The 17,916-nt window shown below is 42.2% G+C and overlaps 1 protein-coding gene across 14 annotated transcripts in view; it reads left to right on the top strand.

The window, feature by feature from the left end:
• Positions 1 to 14,422, top strand: part of LOC108001011 (zinc finger protein castor homolog 1-like) — a 145,296-nt gene extending 130,874 nt beyond the window's left edge. For 5 of the 14 annotated variants that reach the window (XM_062084666.1, XM_062084667.1, XM_062084665.1 and 2 more), the window contains 5 exons: positions 5,114 to 5,692; positions 5,957 to 7,648; positions 8,160 to 8,258; positions 8,486 to 9,413; positions 9,552 to 14,422. In XM_062084666.1, coding sequence (XP_061940650.1) covers positions 5,114 to 5,692; positions 5,957 to 7,648; positions 8,160 to 8,258; positions 8,486 to 9,413; positions 9,552 to 10,056 — 3,803 coding nt within the window. In that variant the 3' untranslated portion in view covers positions 10,057 to 14,422. The remainder of the gene's footprint in view (positions 1 to 5,113; positions 5,693 to 5,956; positions 7,649 to 8,159; positions 8,259 to 8,485; positions 9,414 to 9,551) is intronic. The other 9 variants (XM_062084670.1, XM_062084672.1, XM_062084671.1 and 6 more) reach the window with 5 other exon arrangements.
• Positions 14,423 to 17,916: the final 3,494 nt, after the last annotated feature.

Consider the following 17,916-nt stretch of genomic DNA (forward strand, 5'->3'; position numbering starts at 1 on the left):
GAAGAAGGAAAAGAAGAAGGAGAAAAAAAAGATTTCCATATCGCAGTTTTGTATATTGTACGCTTTACAAAAAAAAAAAGAACCGGTTCGAATCGAGCGGTGGTCGGCTCGGTCAATAATTTCGGAAATCATTGTTCTCCGATATTCCACGAGGAGAGGTTTCCCCCTCGTTAAATTTAACGCGGCCGCCATAAGTAACAGTGGAGCGAGAAACGAGAGAAAGAGAGAGAGAGAGAGAGAGAGGGGGTTGCTCGACCCACGACGCCGTGAAAAGAAGGGGGTGCGTAGCAGAAAGGAGCAAGGGAAGAGAGAAGAGGGGTGGTTGGTTGACACTAAGTAGTATGTCCGTAACAGTGGCCCCGAAAAATCTATACGTTGGAGGGCAGGCTAGATTAAAATGAAAAAAAAAGAAGAAAGAAGGAGAAGGAGAAAAGGAGGGGAGGGGAAAAAATTCCGCGCCTCGCCTCGCCTCGCCGTAGGGGTAAAACGATACCAACTATGCTACGCGACATTAATGAATGTGCCTTTAGAAACGGCGACGCGGAGAGGGAGAGAGAGAGAGAGAGAGAGAAATGGAGAGAGGAGAAGAGGGAGAGAAAGAGAGAGAGAGAGCAAGCGCGTAGCACGTGGCTTGATTGCTTTAACGACCGTTTGTACGCGCGCGCGTTCGTTCACGCACGCTGCGCCTCACGAAAGCCTCGTCGCTTAATAATCGTCCTCGATGAATAATCACGTTTTCGGCGCATCGATAACCCCCACCCCGTGCAAATTTTGCGCATCGAGATGTAACCGATCTCTCTCGCGCGTCGTCCCTCGCGCGGATTGCGCCACTCGATTCGAGAAACGAAGAAGAATTCGACCTAACAATTGTTTCCACAATTATTTCCAATTTATTTCCCACAATTTTTGCTCGTATTGATCGATCGATCGCGAGAAATAGCGGGAATAGCTAGTACTGTATCGATCCGACGCGTGACAATTGTACGCGCGGCGGCGGTGGTCGTGGCGAGATAGATCGGCGAATCCGGGGATATCAGAACGGCCAGATCTATAAATACCGCGCTATAAATCTCGCGGTTACACCGAGGCTAGTAATAATTAGGAGGAAGGAGAAGACAAAGGTGGGAATAATTCTATCGGCAGTGCACGGAGGGAAGCTCGTAAATTCCCGGTTGGAAAGGGAGCGTGTTCGAGAATCTTGCCGGTCCTCTGGAAACTACTCCGCGTCTTTTCTCTTGCGTCGTCCTCTCTTCCCTAAAGAAGGAATCGCGTTAATTATAATGGCAGCGTGTAACCGACGTTTATTCTGGTCGCGCAACCGTTTTCCACCGACGGAGAAGAAGATTGGAGAAGACGGAGGGGGAGGGGAGGAAAGGAGGAGGGGGAGGAAGGAGGAGGAAGGAGAAATGAGCTCTCTGTAGCATGAAAGAAGGTGCTAAACGGGTAGCACCGAGAGAAACGGGACAGGAGAATGGCGACCATAACGTAATTTTGACAGAAATAACGCCGCCGTGCCCGCTGAGAGACAATAAGTTCGCGACACTCGCAGGGGAGCTTAGAATAGTTTAGTGTCCGCCTATCTCTTCCTCGCTCTGGATTATCCCTCTCTGTCCTCTCTCTCGCTCTCTCTCTCTCTGTGCTCCACCTTCGACCGCGACTTTCATCCGCTCGCTTCGCCTGACCCTCTTGGCGCCACGATTTTCATGGATTGACGATTACGCCGCTATACCATTTTAGTTTCAGCCCTTCTTTCGCCCAAAAACTTTTTCTCGTCGAACCGTGATTTTCTTCTCGCGATTTCGAGGAAATTTTAAAAGTAAATATATTCCTTCTTTTCTATTTTCGTCTTCTTTGCTGGGTAGAAGACGATAAAAAAAAAAGAAGAAAGAAAGAAAGAAAGAAAGAAAAAAAGGATTCCAAAATCCGTTGGAAGGGAAATTTTCAAGGATCGATGGAACTTTTATTATATCTCGATCTCGATCGAAGATTATACAGCTAATCCTTGCTTCGAAAGGTTTCGAAAATATTGGCGTTCAACGTCAAAATATTCTCGGTGTTCCGCATCATTCCTCCCCAAAGGTCCGTGAAATCGACGAAACGTCTCTATTCTGGCTCGTTAAATCGCATCTGGCCGCTTACTTTTTTTTACGGAGCCGTTTTTCCGGAAACAATGTTGTGACGAGGGCCGTCGAAAAAGGGTAAAGAGGCAGAGAAGAAGGGGTGGGATTTGCCCGTTGAGATTTTTTTTTGTCGATATTTACTTGAAAGAGAGAGAGAGAGAGAGAGAGAGCAAAAGGAAGGAAAAGATTCAATGGACCTTTCGCGACCGCTACGCAGAACTACGACCACACTTGACGCATTATCCAAACACGCGACTTGTTTTTTTGTAGAGAGTTTGATTCATTCTTGCCCCCTTTTCTTCCCTCGACGTTATCTTTGGATTAAAAATGCACGATTTATCAAACGTCCTTTGTCATAAAAAAAGAAAAAAAGAAAGAAGAAAATAGAATTTATTTATTGAATCAAATTTGAAAGCATCGAAACATTTGCGTGGAGATCGTGCTCGGTTGAGGATTTTCGGTGGCCGTGGACGGAGAGATCACGTATAAAGGGTTATTCAGCTTAAGGCTGCACGGATTAAATGTTAAAAAAAGAGAAGAGAGAGAGAGAGAGATATTCGCTGAAATACGGGGGCCTCCTTTTCAGGATCGGGCTTTTTGAAAATTTTAAACTCTCCCCGATCGTGGGGCCCCGAGGTTTTTCATCCACAGCCGGATCGACCTCTCCCCTCCAGCCTGCGCGAGTTTCGAGAACCACGAATAAAAGGGTTCAGCCGCTCTCTCTGAAAGCCGCTACGGATATTCGTACGCATTGGGGTAGGAAAAAGGGGGATCGGGGTCCGTAGATTTCTCGTATTTTTTAAGATTTGCTTCTTAAATCCTGTCACGTTCCTCACGTATTCTTCGTTTTCGATTGCATATACACGCCCCCCCCCCCCTTCCTCCACTCCCTTCCTTCCGAAACAGCTGACACTCGATCATACCGCTCTCAACTTAACTTTTTCATACGCTTCGTACGCTAATTCTCGATCGAATTCTCTTTCTTCTCGAGTTTCGAGGAGCTGGAGGAGCACTGCACGATGAAAATTAATTTTTTTCTTTCTTTTTTTCTTTCTTTCTTTCTTTCTTTTTCTTTTTTTTTTTGCGAAAGACGCAGAGAAGACGATTACATTCGCGTGGAATGCACATCCAAGGCCAGGTTCCTTTCGACGGTAGCACCGCGGTTGTTTTGGCACGCTTCCTGCGACGCGGCCCGCATAATTGGTCGTCAACGAAATGTCCAACACCTTCCCGAATAGAATAGAATAAAGAAGGATCTATCGGATTGGATTTTCCCGATTTGTTTAAACGCTCGTTCGACAGAGGCGATAGAGAGGGGAGGAGGGGGAAGGAACCTTAACCTCGCTTAATTATATCCGCCTTCTCCCTATCGCGTAACACGCCGGCCGTAAATTCACGCGAATAAGAGTTTCCTCGACGAGGCTAGTCGAGAAGGTGCTCTAACGAGCTACACAAAACACGCAGCTGCGTTACATAATTACTGCAGCGGAGGATGGATTAACAGTCATAACCGAACGTTACGCAACAATATGCATCAACGGCTATCCCGATTCGGCTAAATTCGAATAATTAATTTAAGCGTCCAGAGCGAAATGGAAATTTCGTAATTTGGAGCGAGTGGGGGGGGGGGGGGTTCATAGAGAGACCTTGTTCGAGAGACCTTCCAATCCTCCGGAGGATGATCGAGTCTAATGGCCGTGCTATAACAAATTGTCCCCGCGGATTTTAGATTCCATGGATTCGATTTCACGATCCGCGTGCCTTCTCTCCGATTCGATTCGGGGAGAAATGGTGGTGGGGTATATAGAGATTCGGAAGCTTCGATATATATACTCCTCGAGGAGAACATAATACCGAGGGCATAATGGTTTAGCCTCTCTCCCTCGCAACCTTTACCATTTCGTCTGTTTTCTCGTTGTTCCTTTTTCTTTCGTTTCCCTCTTCTCTTCGTAACCCTTCTTCTCTTTCGCGTACACACGTGCGCATAAAACTCGGCTGGTACCTATCCCCACCAAGCACACGGCCGAAAGGGGGGAACCCCTAAGAGAAATATTCGACAATTTTTAAACTCGTTTCTGAACGCATTCAAACGTGCACAGTCGACAAGTAGGAATTTCTTGGAATCAACCGAGAGAGCCTTTTTGGTAGGGCACGCCGAACGTGGTTTCCGGCTGCCGGAGGTGGGGCCTCCGTCATATATTCTCCCCTTGGTTATATATTTCGCGGCTTCTATTCGCGAAATTCTGTGGAAGAGGAGTGCGTTGTTGTCACTTGAACGCGTGTTGGAACGCGTAATGGTAAAGATTAATAATTCAGATCGGACAGCTTTGATAAACATTGAAAAATGAATCCTGATGCGTAGCTAATTTTCTACGTGGAATATATATTTATCGAAGGAGATACGAGAACGACACATGTTCGAAGCGAGCCGATTTGCGATTGCTCGAGAAGGAGGATCGAGAACGAAAATCGAGAGGAAAAAAAATGATGCAACCTACCCTGTTATATTGTCGATTAACCCTTTGTCCCTGTGGTCCGCGTCCAACTCGAGTCGTGGTCATCCTCGACGCGATTCGTGCGAGATCGCACTTCTGTGTCGAGGATACAGATAGAAAAAGAGAGAAAAGAAAAACCTAGTGAAGCAGCAGAGATCAATTCGTATTCGTCTCTTCGTTAGAATTTTCGTTAGATAGATTTCTACTTTTCACCGTAGATAAAGCGGTTGGTAAGAGTAGAGCGAGCTCTCTTCGTTGGCTTGCAGAACGCTTCCTTACCAACCTCGATCCTTCGTTAACGGCAGAGGCCGAGTACCGTCCATCTATCGACTGTCGAAAAGATTTAGAGGGAATTATTTTATCAGGAGAAAATAAAAAAAACTTTTCTTTTTTCTAAAAGAAAACGTTGGACAGCACGTTCGATTCCCCGTTCATCGTTACGTAGGCTAAATCCCCCAAGAGTAATCCTCACCTCTTCTCTTTGGTTTCTGATTTCAGCATTATTGAGACAAAGCATGTCTCCGGTTGCGGACACCTTGATCGGTAGCTCGAAAAGCTCCGTGTCACAACCAATAATCGATTACTCCCGATACGTGAGGCGGTACACGTCGGGTCAAGAATGCGGTAGCTCGTATTGTAAGGAGCTCGGTTGCCGAGAGCATTTTCACTGTCTGGATTGCAGTGGTAGGGTCTTTGTGAAAAAGGAGGAAATGATCAGGCATTTCAAGTGGCACAAAAAGAGGGACGAATCTTTGCAGCACGGCTTCATGAGGTATTCGCCGACGGATGATTGCTCGGAGAGACATCCGGGCCGTGCCTGCCCCCACAATAGAAAACAGACGCACTACCACTGTATCCACGAGAATTGCGATAAAGTTTACATATCGACGTCGGACGTGCAGATGCACGCCAATTACCATCGCAAGGATTCGGCTATCATACAAGAGGGTTTCCAGAGATTTCGAGCTACCGAGAGCTGTGCTACCGATCACTGTCCCTTCGTTGGCCAGCGGACCACGCACTTCCATTGTCGGCGACCAGGTTGCCGGTTCACCTTCAAGAACAAGGCTGACATGGGTAAAGAACTACTCGCAGTTCTGCCTCTCTTAGAAATTATAGTCTCCTCTCTTTCCTAGATTACTCGTTACATTATACTGTGTTATCGTGACAATATATATATATATATATACATATATCAGCGATTTCTGTTTGCTTGCCGATCATACATACACATCTCTGGTTAAAAATGTACGAGACAGACTTAGACCTAGCTCTCTCTACCCTCCCCCAGTTCAGCAGGTTCGCCCCTAATACGCCCCTTTCGTGATTTTCTTCTTACAGACAAGCACAAATCGTACCACATCAAAGACGAGCAATTGTCCCGCGATGGGTTCAAGAAATTCATGAAGTCCGAGGCATGTCCCTTCGAGCAATGCCGTTTTTCGCGCGTGTGCAATCACATACACTGCATACGACCGCACTGTAGCTACGTTCTTCACTCGTCGGGCCAATTGTTCTCCCATAAACGAAAACACGAGCGTCACGAGACCGAGTTGGCCTACAGAAAGTACAAGCAGATCAACGCGGTTGGCGGTATCCGGCCGCCAGGCTCCTGGCCACCGGACGATCTCACCACGCAAAGTCTCTCCCTCAGCCTGAACGGCGAAAGTTCGAACGAGGACAGAGGCTCCCCCTCCTACTATTCCCTCGACGATTCGTTTCAGAGCGGTAGCGATCTAGCGATAGATCTGACCGCGCCAACGACCACGGTCACCACGGCCAGTGGAAGTTCCACGGTGACCATAGACCAGCAGCAACAGCAGCAGAGCCAACAGCTTACCGCCATGGAATTGGCGTATCTGGTGCCGGGTAACGCCGATTGCCCCTGTCACCTGGGCAGGGAACATCATCACTGCGGGTTGGACCGTTGCGGAGCATCTCTCAAGGATCCTCGCGAGGTCAGGGAGCATTTGAAGGAGCACGAGACCCAGGAGCGCATCACGGACGCCTTCTTCGAGGAGGGTGGGTGCGACGACAGTTGCCCGTACGCCGACAAGGAGAAGCATTATCACTGCAACTGGGAGAATTGCCGGGAGGTGATCCTCTCCACGGACAAACCGTTCCGCCGACTTCAGCATTACAAGATACACGAGTACAGCCGACAGCTGAACCTATCCTGCTCCTCCCACGCCTTGTCCTCGGACGTTACGTTGACCCATCTGACCAACATCGACGCCATGTTCAGGCGGAAGAGGGGCAGGCCACCGAAGAACAGAGTGATCGAGATCTGGTCGGGTGGCGACCCGGCCACCCACACCCACGACTCCCCCCAAGCGATCTTCACGAGTTTCAAGCTACCGAAACCTCAAACCCCTAGTCTCGCGTCGAATCCTATGGCCGAGGATCGCGAGGGGAGCGTCTCGCCCTCGAACAGCCTCGGCGAGCCCGAGGGATTCTCCACCTATAATCCTGACGGATGCCCAGATCCGGCTTGCGCGTTGAGATCTACCAGACACCATCATTGCTCCCAGCTTAGGTGCCACTTCTCCACGGACAGGCCCGACCAATTACTGATGCACAGCAAAGACTTTCACGATAACGTCGACATACCGCCCGGCTTCGCCTTCTTCGATAAGATGGTAGATTGCCGGCTGGTCGGTTGTCACAGTAATCGCGTTAATCGCCATTTCCATTGCACCAGGCCGAACTGCGGCTACTCGTTCGTCAGATACTCGACCATGGCCATGCACGAGAAACAGCACGGCAATAGCCACGTTGTTAACGACAGCCGGTCGAGCGTCGAATCGTCGTCCAACCAAGAGTGTCAGACCCATGCCCAACCGATGGTCCAGGATACGACGAAGCCTAGGATTCAAGTGAAGAATCCGGCCGAGCTGATCGAAAAACCCGAAGAATGTATGGCGAGTGGTGGTGGTGGTGGTAGTGGTGGTGGTGGTGGTGATATGGAGAATAGATCGATGATGGACGAGAAGGAATCGGAGATTCCGAGCCCGGATGTCAACAAGACGACCGGTAAGTTTAATTTTCGACGTGGACACGAACCAGTGCACCTGTTGTATAGTATTGTTTTATAGACGATATTGTTTTGTTTGGTAGTTATTTGAGATGTTGAGATGTCGAGGAAGACAATTGTCGAGTCGATGCATGTCTTTTGCACGCACACGCACACCTCATGTGTATATTATACGATTCACGTCGCCACTTCTCAATCCTTTCGACTTTTATTATTCGCGAATTATTTATTTTTCCATCTTACCGTCGAAAGGATTAAAAAAAAAAAAAGAAAAAAAAGAAAGAAAGAAAAAAAAAAGAAAAATATATTTTCACCCTATTTTTGTTCTCCTTTTTTTTTATTTCTTACATGGACAGACGCACACGCATATACACACACACACATATACACACACACATATATATATATATAATTTTTTCTCTTATTGCGTTTGACGTATCTATTGTACAAGGTGGTTGTAATTATAGTGGGAGGTATTGAAGTGTTGGTTGTTTGGTTGATTGTTGCTAGTGGTGAGGGCGGCAGGCACCTATTATCCGGTTAGTGGACCGCCGAGTGAACCCGCACTTCCGGGCGTCGTGCTATCCATGCGAACTTCCGTGCACCAAGGTTCGTGTCTCTCTCTTTCGACGACCAATTCTCTTTTTGCCTTGAATTGTCTCTCTCTCTCTCTCTCTCACTTTCTATCTATCTATCTCTCTATCTCTCTCTCTCTCTCTCAGCATCGATGATACGACGCTCCCACGTCGTCGCCTCCGTTTCTGCTCCTCCTTTCCTCCTCCCTTTTCCTCGGGTGCTTCCGTAAACGCTAACGCGCGTCAATCTCTCCGTTGCAGAATCCCCCGTTCTTCCATCGACCAGCTCGGCCTCGCCCCACACCCTGTACGGACCGGAGCAGAGCTGTAGCAGGCCGTTCTGCAAGTTGAAACGTAAAAACCATTACCATTGTAACGCCTGCAATCAAGCTTTCTCCGAATTGGATCGACTGGTGGCCCACATAGCGAAACATTCGACAGGTGCCATCCTCAGTCAGCAGCAGCACGAGCTGGGCGGTGGTCAACCCCCTAATCAACTGCAACACGACTACTTGGCCCAATTGTCGCAGAAGCACGACTTCATGGCGCAGAACGCCCAGATGGCGCAGAACATACAGAATTTCCAGAATCAGATGCAACGTCAGATGCAGCAAACCCTCGGCCAGATAAGCCAGCAGAGCCAGGTGGTGAAGGAGGTGAAGATCGAGCCGGCTAGGTGCGGCTCGGACGTCGGCGTCCAAAACGTTCCCAGCGTGAAGAGGGAGCCCGGTGAAATCTCGCGGGGGGACGAGGGGAACAATTCGGTGATGGACAGCAACGAGAACGGCCAATTGTCCCAGCCGAGCATGCCACCCAGTGTTCAACAATCCCCGGTTCCGGCCAGCTTCGAGCTGGACCTTAGCCACGGATTCCATTTCCCCAGCCCGGCAGTGATGGCAGCTATGAATCAACAGATAGCCCTGATGAACCAAGCCTTGCCGCCATTCCTTCAACACGGCGGCATGTACACGGGCGGGCCAGGTCTGATGTTCGCGCCTGGTCTACCGCCCGCGAACTTTCTACCTCCCGCAAGAGACGAGAACCCATTGGCCTCGCTCGCGGCCAATCTCAACTTGAACAAGCGATCCTTGTCCCCGCCCGACAGCAATTCTCCAGAGGCGAAGAAGCAGAGGCTTCATCACTCCATGCGGATGCTCAAGGACGAACCGGTGCCGGAAGGATACGTTAGGTTCGTCGCACCTCCTCTCGCACTCCTTTCTTAAACGTTCTCCTTTCTTTTAGCGGTCTACGTACGATGTATACTCTGCGTGTACACGAGTATATGTAAACGCGTCGTTTAATCGTCTCGTCTCGTTGGATATTTCAGGTTCAGATTCAACGAGGACTGCAGGTATCCCCACTGCGGTTACAGGGAACACCAAACGCATTTCCACTGCATGCGTCAAGACTGTGGCTACTCGTTCTGCGACAAAACTCGTTTCGTCCAGCACACGGCGAGACACGAGCGGCTCGACACCCTGATGGGTGGCGATTTCCAACAGTACAGGGCCAACGTGCCGTGTGGGAGGGCGCAGTGCGCGTACACGTCCTCGTTGGGCTCGATGCAGAACAAGGCGTCCCACTTCCATTGCCTCAAGTGCGACTTCGTTTGCACGGACACGAACAAAGTGGTCGCCCACAGGCGGCAACACGCGAAATTGGACAGTATCGCGGCGGCAGGTTTTCAAAAGTTCACGCCGAGTCAACCCTGCGGTGGTGTACAGTGCCAGCATTCCGGCAAACAGACTCACTATCATTGTCTTCAGTGCCAGTACGCCGTCCTTGGCCTAGCGCAGATGTCCGCTCACAAGTATCGCCACATGGACACATAACACAGCTGTCCGTTCGAACTGCCATTAAGTTGGAGAAGGAAACTGAAGAAAGACAATTTCTCTTAGGTCCCCTTAGACATTCCTTGAACACGGTCGAGGCCCGGAATCGAAGAGAGGGCGAAGTAAGGAAGCAGCGGGGGGTTGGATCCGTCGGATCGACCAATTTCGGATCACGCCGATCGAATCTGAATCTTGCACGAAGAGGACTGAGAGGAAGAAGAAAGAGGAAGGAGAAAAGAAGAAGAAAAAGACAATTTCATACGCACCCTGTAGACATTCCCTGCAGAATTTGCTCGCGATTGTCCATGCCCGATACACGATTGCGTGTTGCGTACATTCGTTGGACGAGGCTGGATGATTAGGAGCAGACCCCGACCGCGGCCTAGTCATTAATCTTCAGCCGTTCTATCGACCAGGAGTAATCGATAGCTCTTTTGCGGCGTGTGTCTTCTCGTTCGGATCGGAACACCAACGGATATTATAATCCGTTAATATCGGTCGATGCATCGAATGGAACTGTTCAAATCACCTCGATGACTTCGTACTTACGAGAGAGATATTTTTTATCGATCATCTTGCAAACATTTCGCACGATCACTTCTCGAATCCGAATGGTGCTGGAACAGACTTTCGTGGCACGATGCGATTCGGCAGACGGAAGAGATCTAAAAAGGAAACGAAAAGAAGAGAGAGAGAGAGAGAGAGAGTGAGAGTGAGAAAGAGAGAGAGCGAAAGAGAGAGAGAGCGAGCGAGCGAGCGAGAGAGAGAGAGAGAGAGAGAGAGAGAGAACCTGGCATAGAACCCGTAGACAATAACAAGAATGACGAGTCTATCGTATAGCTTTAGATCGCGAGGATAAAAGACAAACTATAATATTTAATAGAAAAAGACCTTGTACATTTCGTTTTTTCGTTTTTTTTTCCTCCCTCCCCCCCTTTTTTTCTAGTATCACTCGTGTACCCTCCGCGTGGTGCAAAGTAAAATCGTCGCGACCACTCTATCTCCTAGAATATATATATATATATATATACACATATATATATATATAGTTAATATATGCGAAGAACCAAGAAAGAATGAAATCGATGATGAAACGTCCTCGAAGAGGAATCGGATTATTTATAACGAGATTTCAACTGATTCTGTATGATCAACCGTCGGCAAGCAGACGCGAATTAAAAAGACAGAGATATATACTATTACGTCTAGTCCATCGCACCATCGATGAATCGTTGAAGAAAAGAATTCTCCCATGTTTTCAACATCAATGGTGCGATGATTTTTCCACGATTGTCCGCAGTTTTTTTCCCCCCCTCCTTTCTTTCCTTCTTTCTTTTCCTTCTCTCCCCCTTTCCTTACAGTTGTTATTATTTCTTAAGTTCCCTCTTTTTTCTTTTTTTTTTTTTTTGTTTTTTTTACACCGAAAGGAATCGACGAAATAACGGTAACGAATCGTACTAAAGATTTATACGCTTTCACGCCGCGACTAGGAGGGTACGCGTGATTTTTACATCATTAATCGTATTACGAACAGTATTGATAAAAAAAAAAATTAAAAAGAAAAAACACGAAAAAAAAAGAACTGCAAGAAAATTAACTAACTGAGAGTTAACAAAAAGACTGCCAGCCAAGACGAGACATGTAGCGAACATTAGAGATCAAGGATGATTCGGTGATTCGTTCGTTTTCGAGGCAACCGTTGCTCGCAGGAAATATTATTTGTTGCGGATATATTTTGTCGAAAAGTAAGGAACATGTATATCTTGTACATATATATATATATGTATATATATATATATGTACGAGATCGTCATGAAGATTCGAAAGAGAAGTATGTACGCGTATACTGTAAAATGCGAGAGCAACTCGAAATAAAAGATCGACGAGTGTGTAGTACGTTTTATACGTGAAAATGAAAATGGAAATTCTCGCGTTCCTGTTCTCAAGAGTTATTCAACAACGATACGATTATTGATTCTGTAAATCTGTGTCTTTTGAATGCTAAACTCTTTTCCTTTAATCATGTTTATCGAGATTTAATCGAGTTTTAAAAATTTTTTCCTAGCTCTCTTACGAATCTCGTATAAATATCGCGGTTGAATTCTTCCAATTCCAAAGTGAAAATCGGGATATCCTTGAACCAAGTACGATTACCATCGTATCGTTGATGAAATTTCCCCTGTGAAAGAAAAGAAAGAAAAAGAGAAAAAGAAGAAGAAGAAAAAGAAGGAGAAGAAGAAGAAGAAGAAGAAGAAGAAGAGGACGATCGACGACGAGTAACACGACGAACCTGAAGAAAATAATCATCATAAAATGTATTTTTTCGAGTACTATTGATCACACGTAGCTGTTAGAGCATGCATAATCCCGTTGGGACGTTGTGTAAGTGTGCGAGTGTAAGGGTGACGCGCTAGGGTGCCTTTAGAGTTTTCCCCGAACTTGTAGGACCGTGCCTTAGCAAAGACCGACCGTTTACGCAAATTCTTTTCAAAACACTGAGCTGTACGAGAAAGTAAAGAAAAAAAGAAAAAAAAAGAAAAAAAGAAAAAGGAAAAAAATAATAATACGAAAAGACATGCACAGGAAGGAACGATGTGAACACGATCGTAGGAAGTTAGTGCCTTAAATAAGCGCGTCAAAGTACACGAGAAACGAACATCCAGTCGCCAAGAATTATCCTTTCGTCTTTTTTATCCGACAATATAATGAAAGAGTAATTACTTCAATTCAGAAAGAATATATAGAACGATCGATAATGGAAATTTTTTTAGAGGCTTGTACACGCGGTTGAAGGAGTTGAAATTTTGCGACTGACTTGGAGGATCCTTCGTTTTTTTTTTTTTTTTTTTAGACACTTTTTTCCAGCGTTTCGTGAATCGAGCACCACGAAGGGACGAGAACTGATTTCGTCCGCCATTTTGGAGATCCGCTTATTTTATTTCAACGATGACGTTTCCGAAATTCGAAAATATATATATATATATATATCACGAGAAAAATTTGTCGATTACTACGTTTTTTTTTTTCTTTCTTTCGTTCATTTGTCTTTGAATTTTATTATTATTATTACTATTACTATTATTACTATTATTATTATTATTATTATTACTATTATTATTATTATTATTATTATTATTATTATTATAATCTTTCGAGAAGATTAAAGACACAAGAGCGGGTCTCTGGTGGGTCCGGGATGAGGTTTCCCAAAAAAACTCAATCCTAATCTTCCCCTTTATTAGTCTCTAGTATATCATTCCACTAGCAAGGTTGCGCGTGTCAACGAAGTCGATTAGTCATACATCGGTCCCCGTCCTCCTCTCGCGATCGAGCAAATCGAAATCCGAGGAATGAAAAGATATGCTCGCGACGTCCGGTTTCGATCTTTTTCCATCTTTCGTGGAAAGATTCGAGCTGGATAGAGGGATAGTAGTAATATTCGTGCTATCCGCTCGTAAACTCGCGTGAAAAATTGCGCGAAGGGTAAAAAAAGCGAGGATAAAGCGCGGAGGATCGGATGGATAAGCTGCTTGAGAGCCGAGCCATTTTAAACGAGTGCCATAAAAACGATTTAGAGTCTCTCTCTCGAGCCTCACCTCGTGTCGCTTTTAATCCCTTTTCGCGTGAAAGATATTCACGCGTGCGAGGAGGGAAGGAAGAGGGAGAAAAAAAAAAAAAAAGAGTGAAAACTACTGTAAAATATTTATTATTACTTAACGGAACGAAGAAGAGGCGTTTGTTGTTGGTTATGCGATATTGCGGTGGGGACCGGAAGTGGCGAGATCGCGAGAGGATCGTGCGTTCAAGGGGTGTGAGATCAACCTCGATGGATCATCGCGAGAGATGGAAAGAAAGAAATGAATAGAGAGAGAGAGAGAGAGAGAGAATGAGAGAATGTGAGAATGTTTGAAATAGCGACGATGAACTGAGGTTGCCTTATAACTATCGAGCCTATAATATATATAAATATATATATAAATAGAAAAATATATTATTGCGAAAATCGTCAACGACGATGAAGGGAAAATATTAAAAGATAAAGGAGGAATGAAGGAAGAGTGTGTATGTATGTTTGTATGTGTGTATGTATGTATGTATGCATGTAGGTACGTATATATGTAAAAGAGAATAAAAGAGAGATTGTGTGTAAAAGAGTGATATATGTATACCAGTAGAAAGAAAAACGTACTATTATTATTTGAAGAGAATAGGGAGAATAGGGAGAAAAAGAGAGAGAAAGAGAAAGAGAGAGATGAGAAAAAGGGAGAGAAGAGAAATTTATCGTACGATCATTAGTATTAAAATACCTGCTGTATGGATGTAAGAGAAAAGAAAGCTATTATATAATTTTATCTATTATTATTAATTATTATTAATTATTATTAATTAATATCCTCTATTATTATTATTATTATTATTATTATTAATATTATTAATTATTATTATTAATTATTATTATTATTATTATTATTATATTATGAATGAGTATCGGAACCACACATCTTATGTAGCTGTGATTTTGCTTTCGAACAAGTAAAGATTAAAAATATTTATAGCAACGAATGGTATTTTGTTATTTCATCGATATATAATGCTTATTTCCTATCGAAATAGTAGAAGTAGTCTCGGATTTATTGAGGCTGTTAATTAGAAGTTAACAAGATTTTTAATTAGAAAACAATCACGGAATATCACTGTTTTTTTAAACGCTCACGATAGGCCAGTTCATTCTGGAAAATCACCAATAAATGAAATGTAAGATCACTTCATAATTTATCTTTCAATGTTTTATTTAATAATTTTTAGACCTTCGATTCGTCGAGAAAGAAAAAAATCGCGGAGAAAACAATAATCGTGTCAAGATAATCGAGAACAAAAATAAGTAAAGGTAAATGGAAATATATTTATAAATTGATAGTAGAATAGAATACTCTCGAACGATGAATGGAGAAAAAGCATGGAGAATTTTCAGAAAATTTTCATTAATTAGCAGTTAGTTTAATCGTGGAGTGGAAATGTTTAAACGTTTTTTTATCTCCTTCGCTCCTGTAATCGCTTGAAAATTTTAATTATACATATTGCTTTTAATTTTATTAATTAAATTGTTATTCAAAAATTATACTTAATAATAAATTTTTCCTATCATACGTGCGAATATCAGTCGAACCAAAATATGATCATTTTGCATGATCATATAAATCTTCGAAGGCGACAAAACTCTTAATTATCGATTGTACGTCAAAAATATTACGTAACGATGTTATAATTATCGAAAGTTTTGCGTAAGTAACGATGTTAAATTGGTTATTCTTCTTGTTTTCGTGTAATATTTTATCGGTTGATTTATCGTTTAGTTTACTAAATATGTCTAATGAATAACATCGATTCAGCACTTGGTAATTAAAACTTGTTTTACGATATTTCTTATACCATCAATATACAATGTTTATTATCATCGAACGTTATAGGCTATATCAATCAGGTTGAAAAATTGTATTTCGTGTAGGTTAAAAGAAACAAACATAATTTTATATAAGATAATTCCTTTGAATGTATTACATTTCTAAAATTGTATTATTGCAAGATGTACTTGTGTGGAAATATTTATTGATCATATTAACTTCGCAATAACGTGTTATTTAAGCGCGTAGATTTTTCATAGATTCGAACGATTGATAATAATAATTGAATCGGATATTAATAAAAATTGAATCCAGTTTATGAAAATTAATTCAGATTAAATATTAAATTATCTAAATTAGAATGAATGAACAACGTGTAATTATTTTTACTTCAAACGATAATTCAATCTTTATTGAATCCTATAAATAAATTCAGCGGAACTGTTACAAAAATTAATAAAACACGTTTTGAATATCGCCCAGTCACAGACAAAGAAAAGAAATAGTGAAAAAAGGATAGAGATAGGGAAAAAATATGGGAATCAGTGCCATCTCTAGAGTGCCGCAAATGAAACATGTATAGAAAGGATAGAAAATATAGAGAGAAAGATAGATATAGAATAAGAATTAATATTCAGCGCTATCTTTCGGACACCAAAAACATTATTTTGAACATAGGATAAAACAGAATACGAATTGATCATTTGCGTTATCTCTTGAATATTAAAACATTCAATACACATATTAAAAAGATGGCATAAATATGCAGTTCTTACACTAACTTATCTTGCTTTCATAGAAATATTTTTGACATTTAAGAGATGACGCTAATGATCAATTCCCAATTCTATTTCTATTCTTTTCATATTGTATGCTCTCTTTATTTGTTTTATTTGCAATACTCTGAAGATAATGCTGATTTTTATTCTTTCTCCTTTCTTTCTACATGCTTCCCTCATATATATTTACTACAAATCATTATCTACAAATTATTCAAGAAATAATATTAATATCTGATTAATCTTATTATATTTTATGCATTTATCATATTATATTTTAGATATAAATTAATTTTTCTATATCTCTTTTATATAAATATATATTTTTTTCCAATATTTTCTGAAAATATAACAACTTAAAGCTTATAAAACGTAAGTATAAAAAGATAAGTATATAAAAAATTAACATCAAATTTCAAGAAAACTTTTTTGATTTTTTCAGATATTATATTTCCTGATACAAAATGAATATGACTTGTTATAAACATTTATTACAAAATTTATTACAAAAAGTTTTCAACAGATAATAATGATACTTAAGAAATCTTTGTCGTTTCGAGTCTCCTCAAGACCAAGTTTCCAGATTTCTGAACTGTACTCGTGTTCGTTAAGACTTTTATATAAGAAATTATTCGTAATTATTCTCGAATTCCTCGAATGAAAGAAAATAAAAGGAAAAATGTTTGACGTTTCTATCATAGCTATGGACCAATATTGGACACGGAATGAAACGGTAAATTGGTAGAAAACTGAGGAGCAATTAATGGAAGAAAAGAAAGTGATAAAAATAAGGAGGAGGAGGAATTGATAAAAATAAGGGGGAGGAGGAATTGATAAAAATAAGGAAGAGGAGGAATTGATAAAAATAAGGAGGAGGAGGAATTGATAAAAATAAGGGGGAGGAGGAATTGATAAAAATAAGGAGGAGGAGGAATTGATAAAAATAAGGAGGAGGAGGAATTGATAAAAATAAGGGGGAGGAGGAATTGATAAAAATAAGGAAGAGGAGGAATTGATAAAAATAAGGAGGAGGAGGAATTGATAAAAATAAGGAAGAGGAGGAATTGATAAAAATAAGGAGGAGGAGGAATTGATAAAAATAAGGAAGAGGAGGAATTGATAAAAATAAGGAGGAGGAGGAATTGATAAAAATAAGGAGGAGGAGGAATTGATAAAAATAAGGAGGAGGAGGAATTGATAAAAATAAGGAGGAGGAGGAATTGATAAAAATAAGGAAGAGGAGGAATTGATAAAAATAAGGAGGAGGAGGAATTGATAAAAATAAGGAGGAGGAGGAATTGATAAAAATAAGGGGGAGGAGGAATTGATAAAAATAAGGAGGAGGAGGAATTGATAAAAATAAGGAGGAGGAGGAATTGATAAAAATAAGGAGGAGGAGGAATTGATAAAAATAAGGAGGAGGAGGAATTGATAAAAATAAGGAGGAGGAGGAATTGATAAAAATAAGGAAATGCTAATTTGTTTATTTGGATTTTCAATGTTTATTGAAAATACAAAAATTTTCAAAATTTTCATAAAATTTTGATGGCCGGTTTTATTCGATTTTATTCGGAAATTTCGTATGTTTAGAAACAAAGGTTTATTTATATTTTTATTTATATTTTTTGCTTTTTGTTTTGAGAACAAGAAAATAAAGATGGTAGAGATATAAAGAGAAT

This window comes from Apis cerana, linkage group LG14 (genome assembly GCF_029169275.1).
Source record: "Apis cerana isolate GH-2021 linkage group LG14, AcerK_1.0, whole genome shotgun sequence".
NCBI lineage: Eukaryota > Metazoa > Arthropoda > Insecta > Hymenoptera > Apidae > Apis > Apis cerana.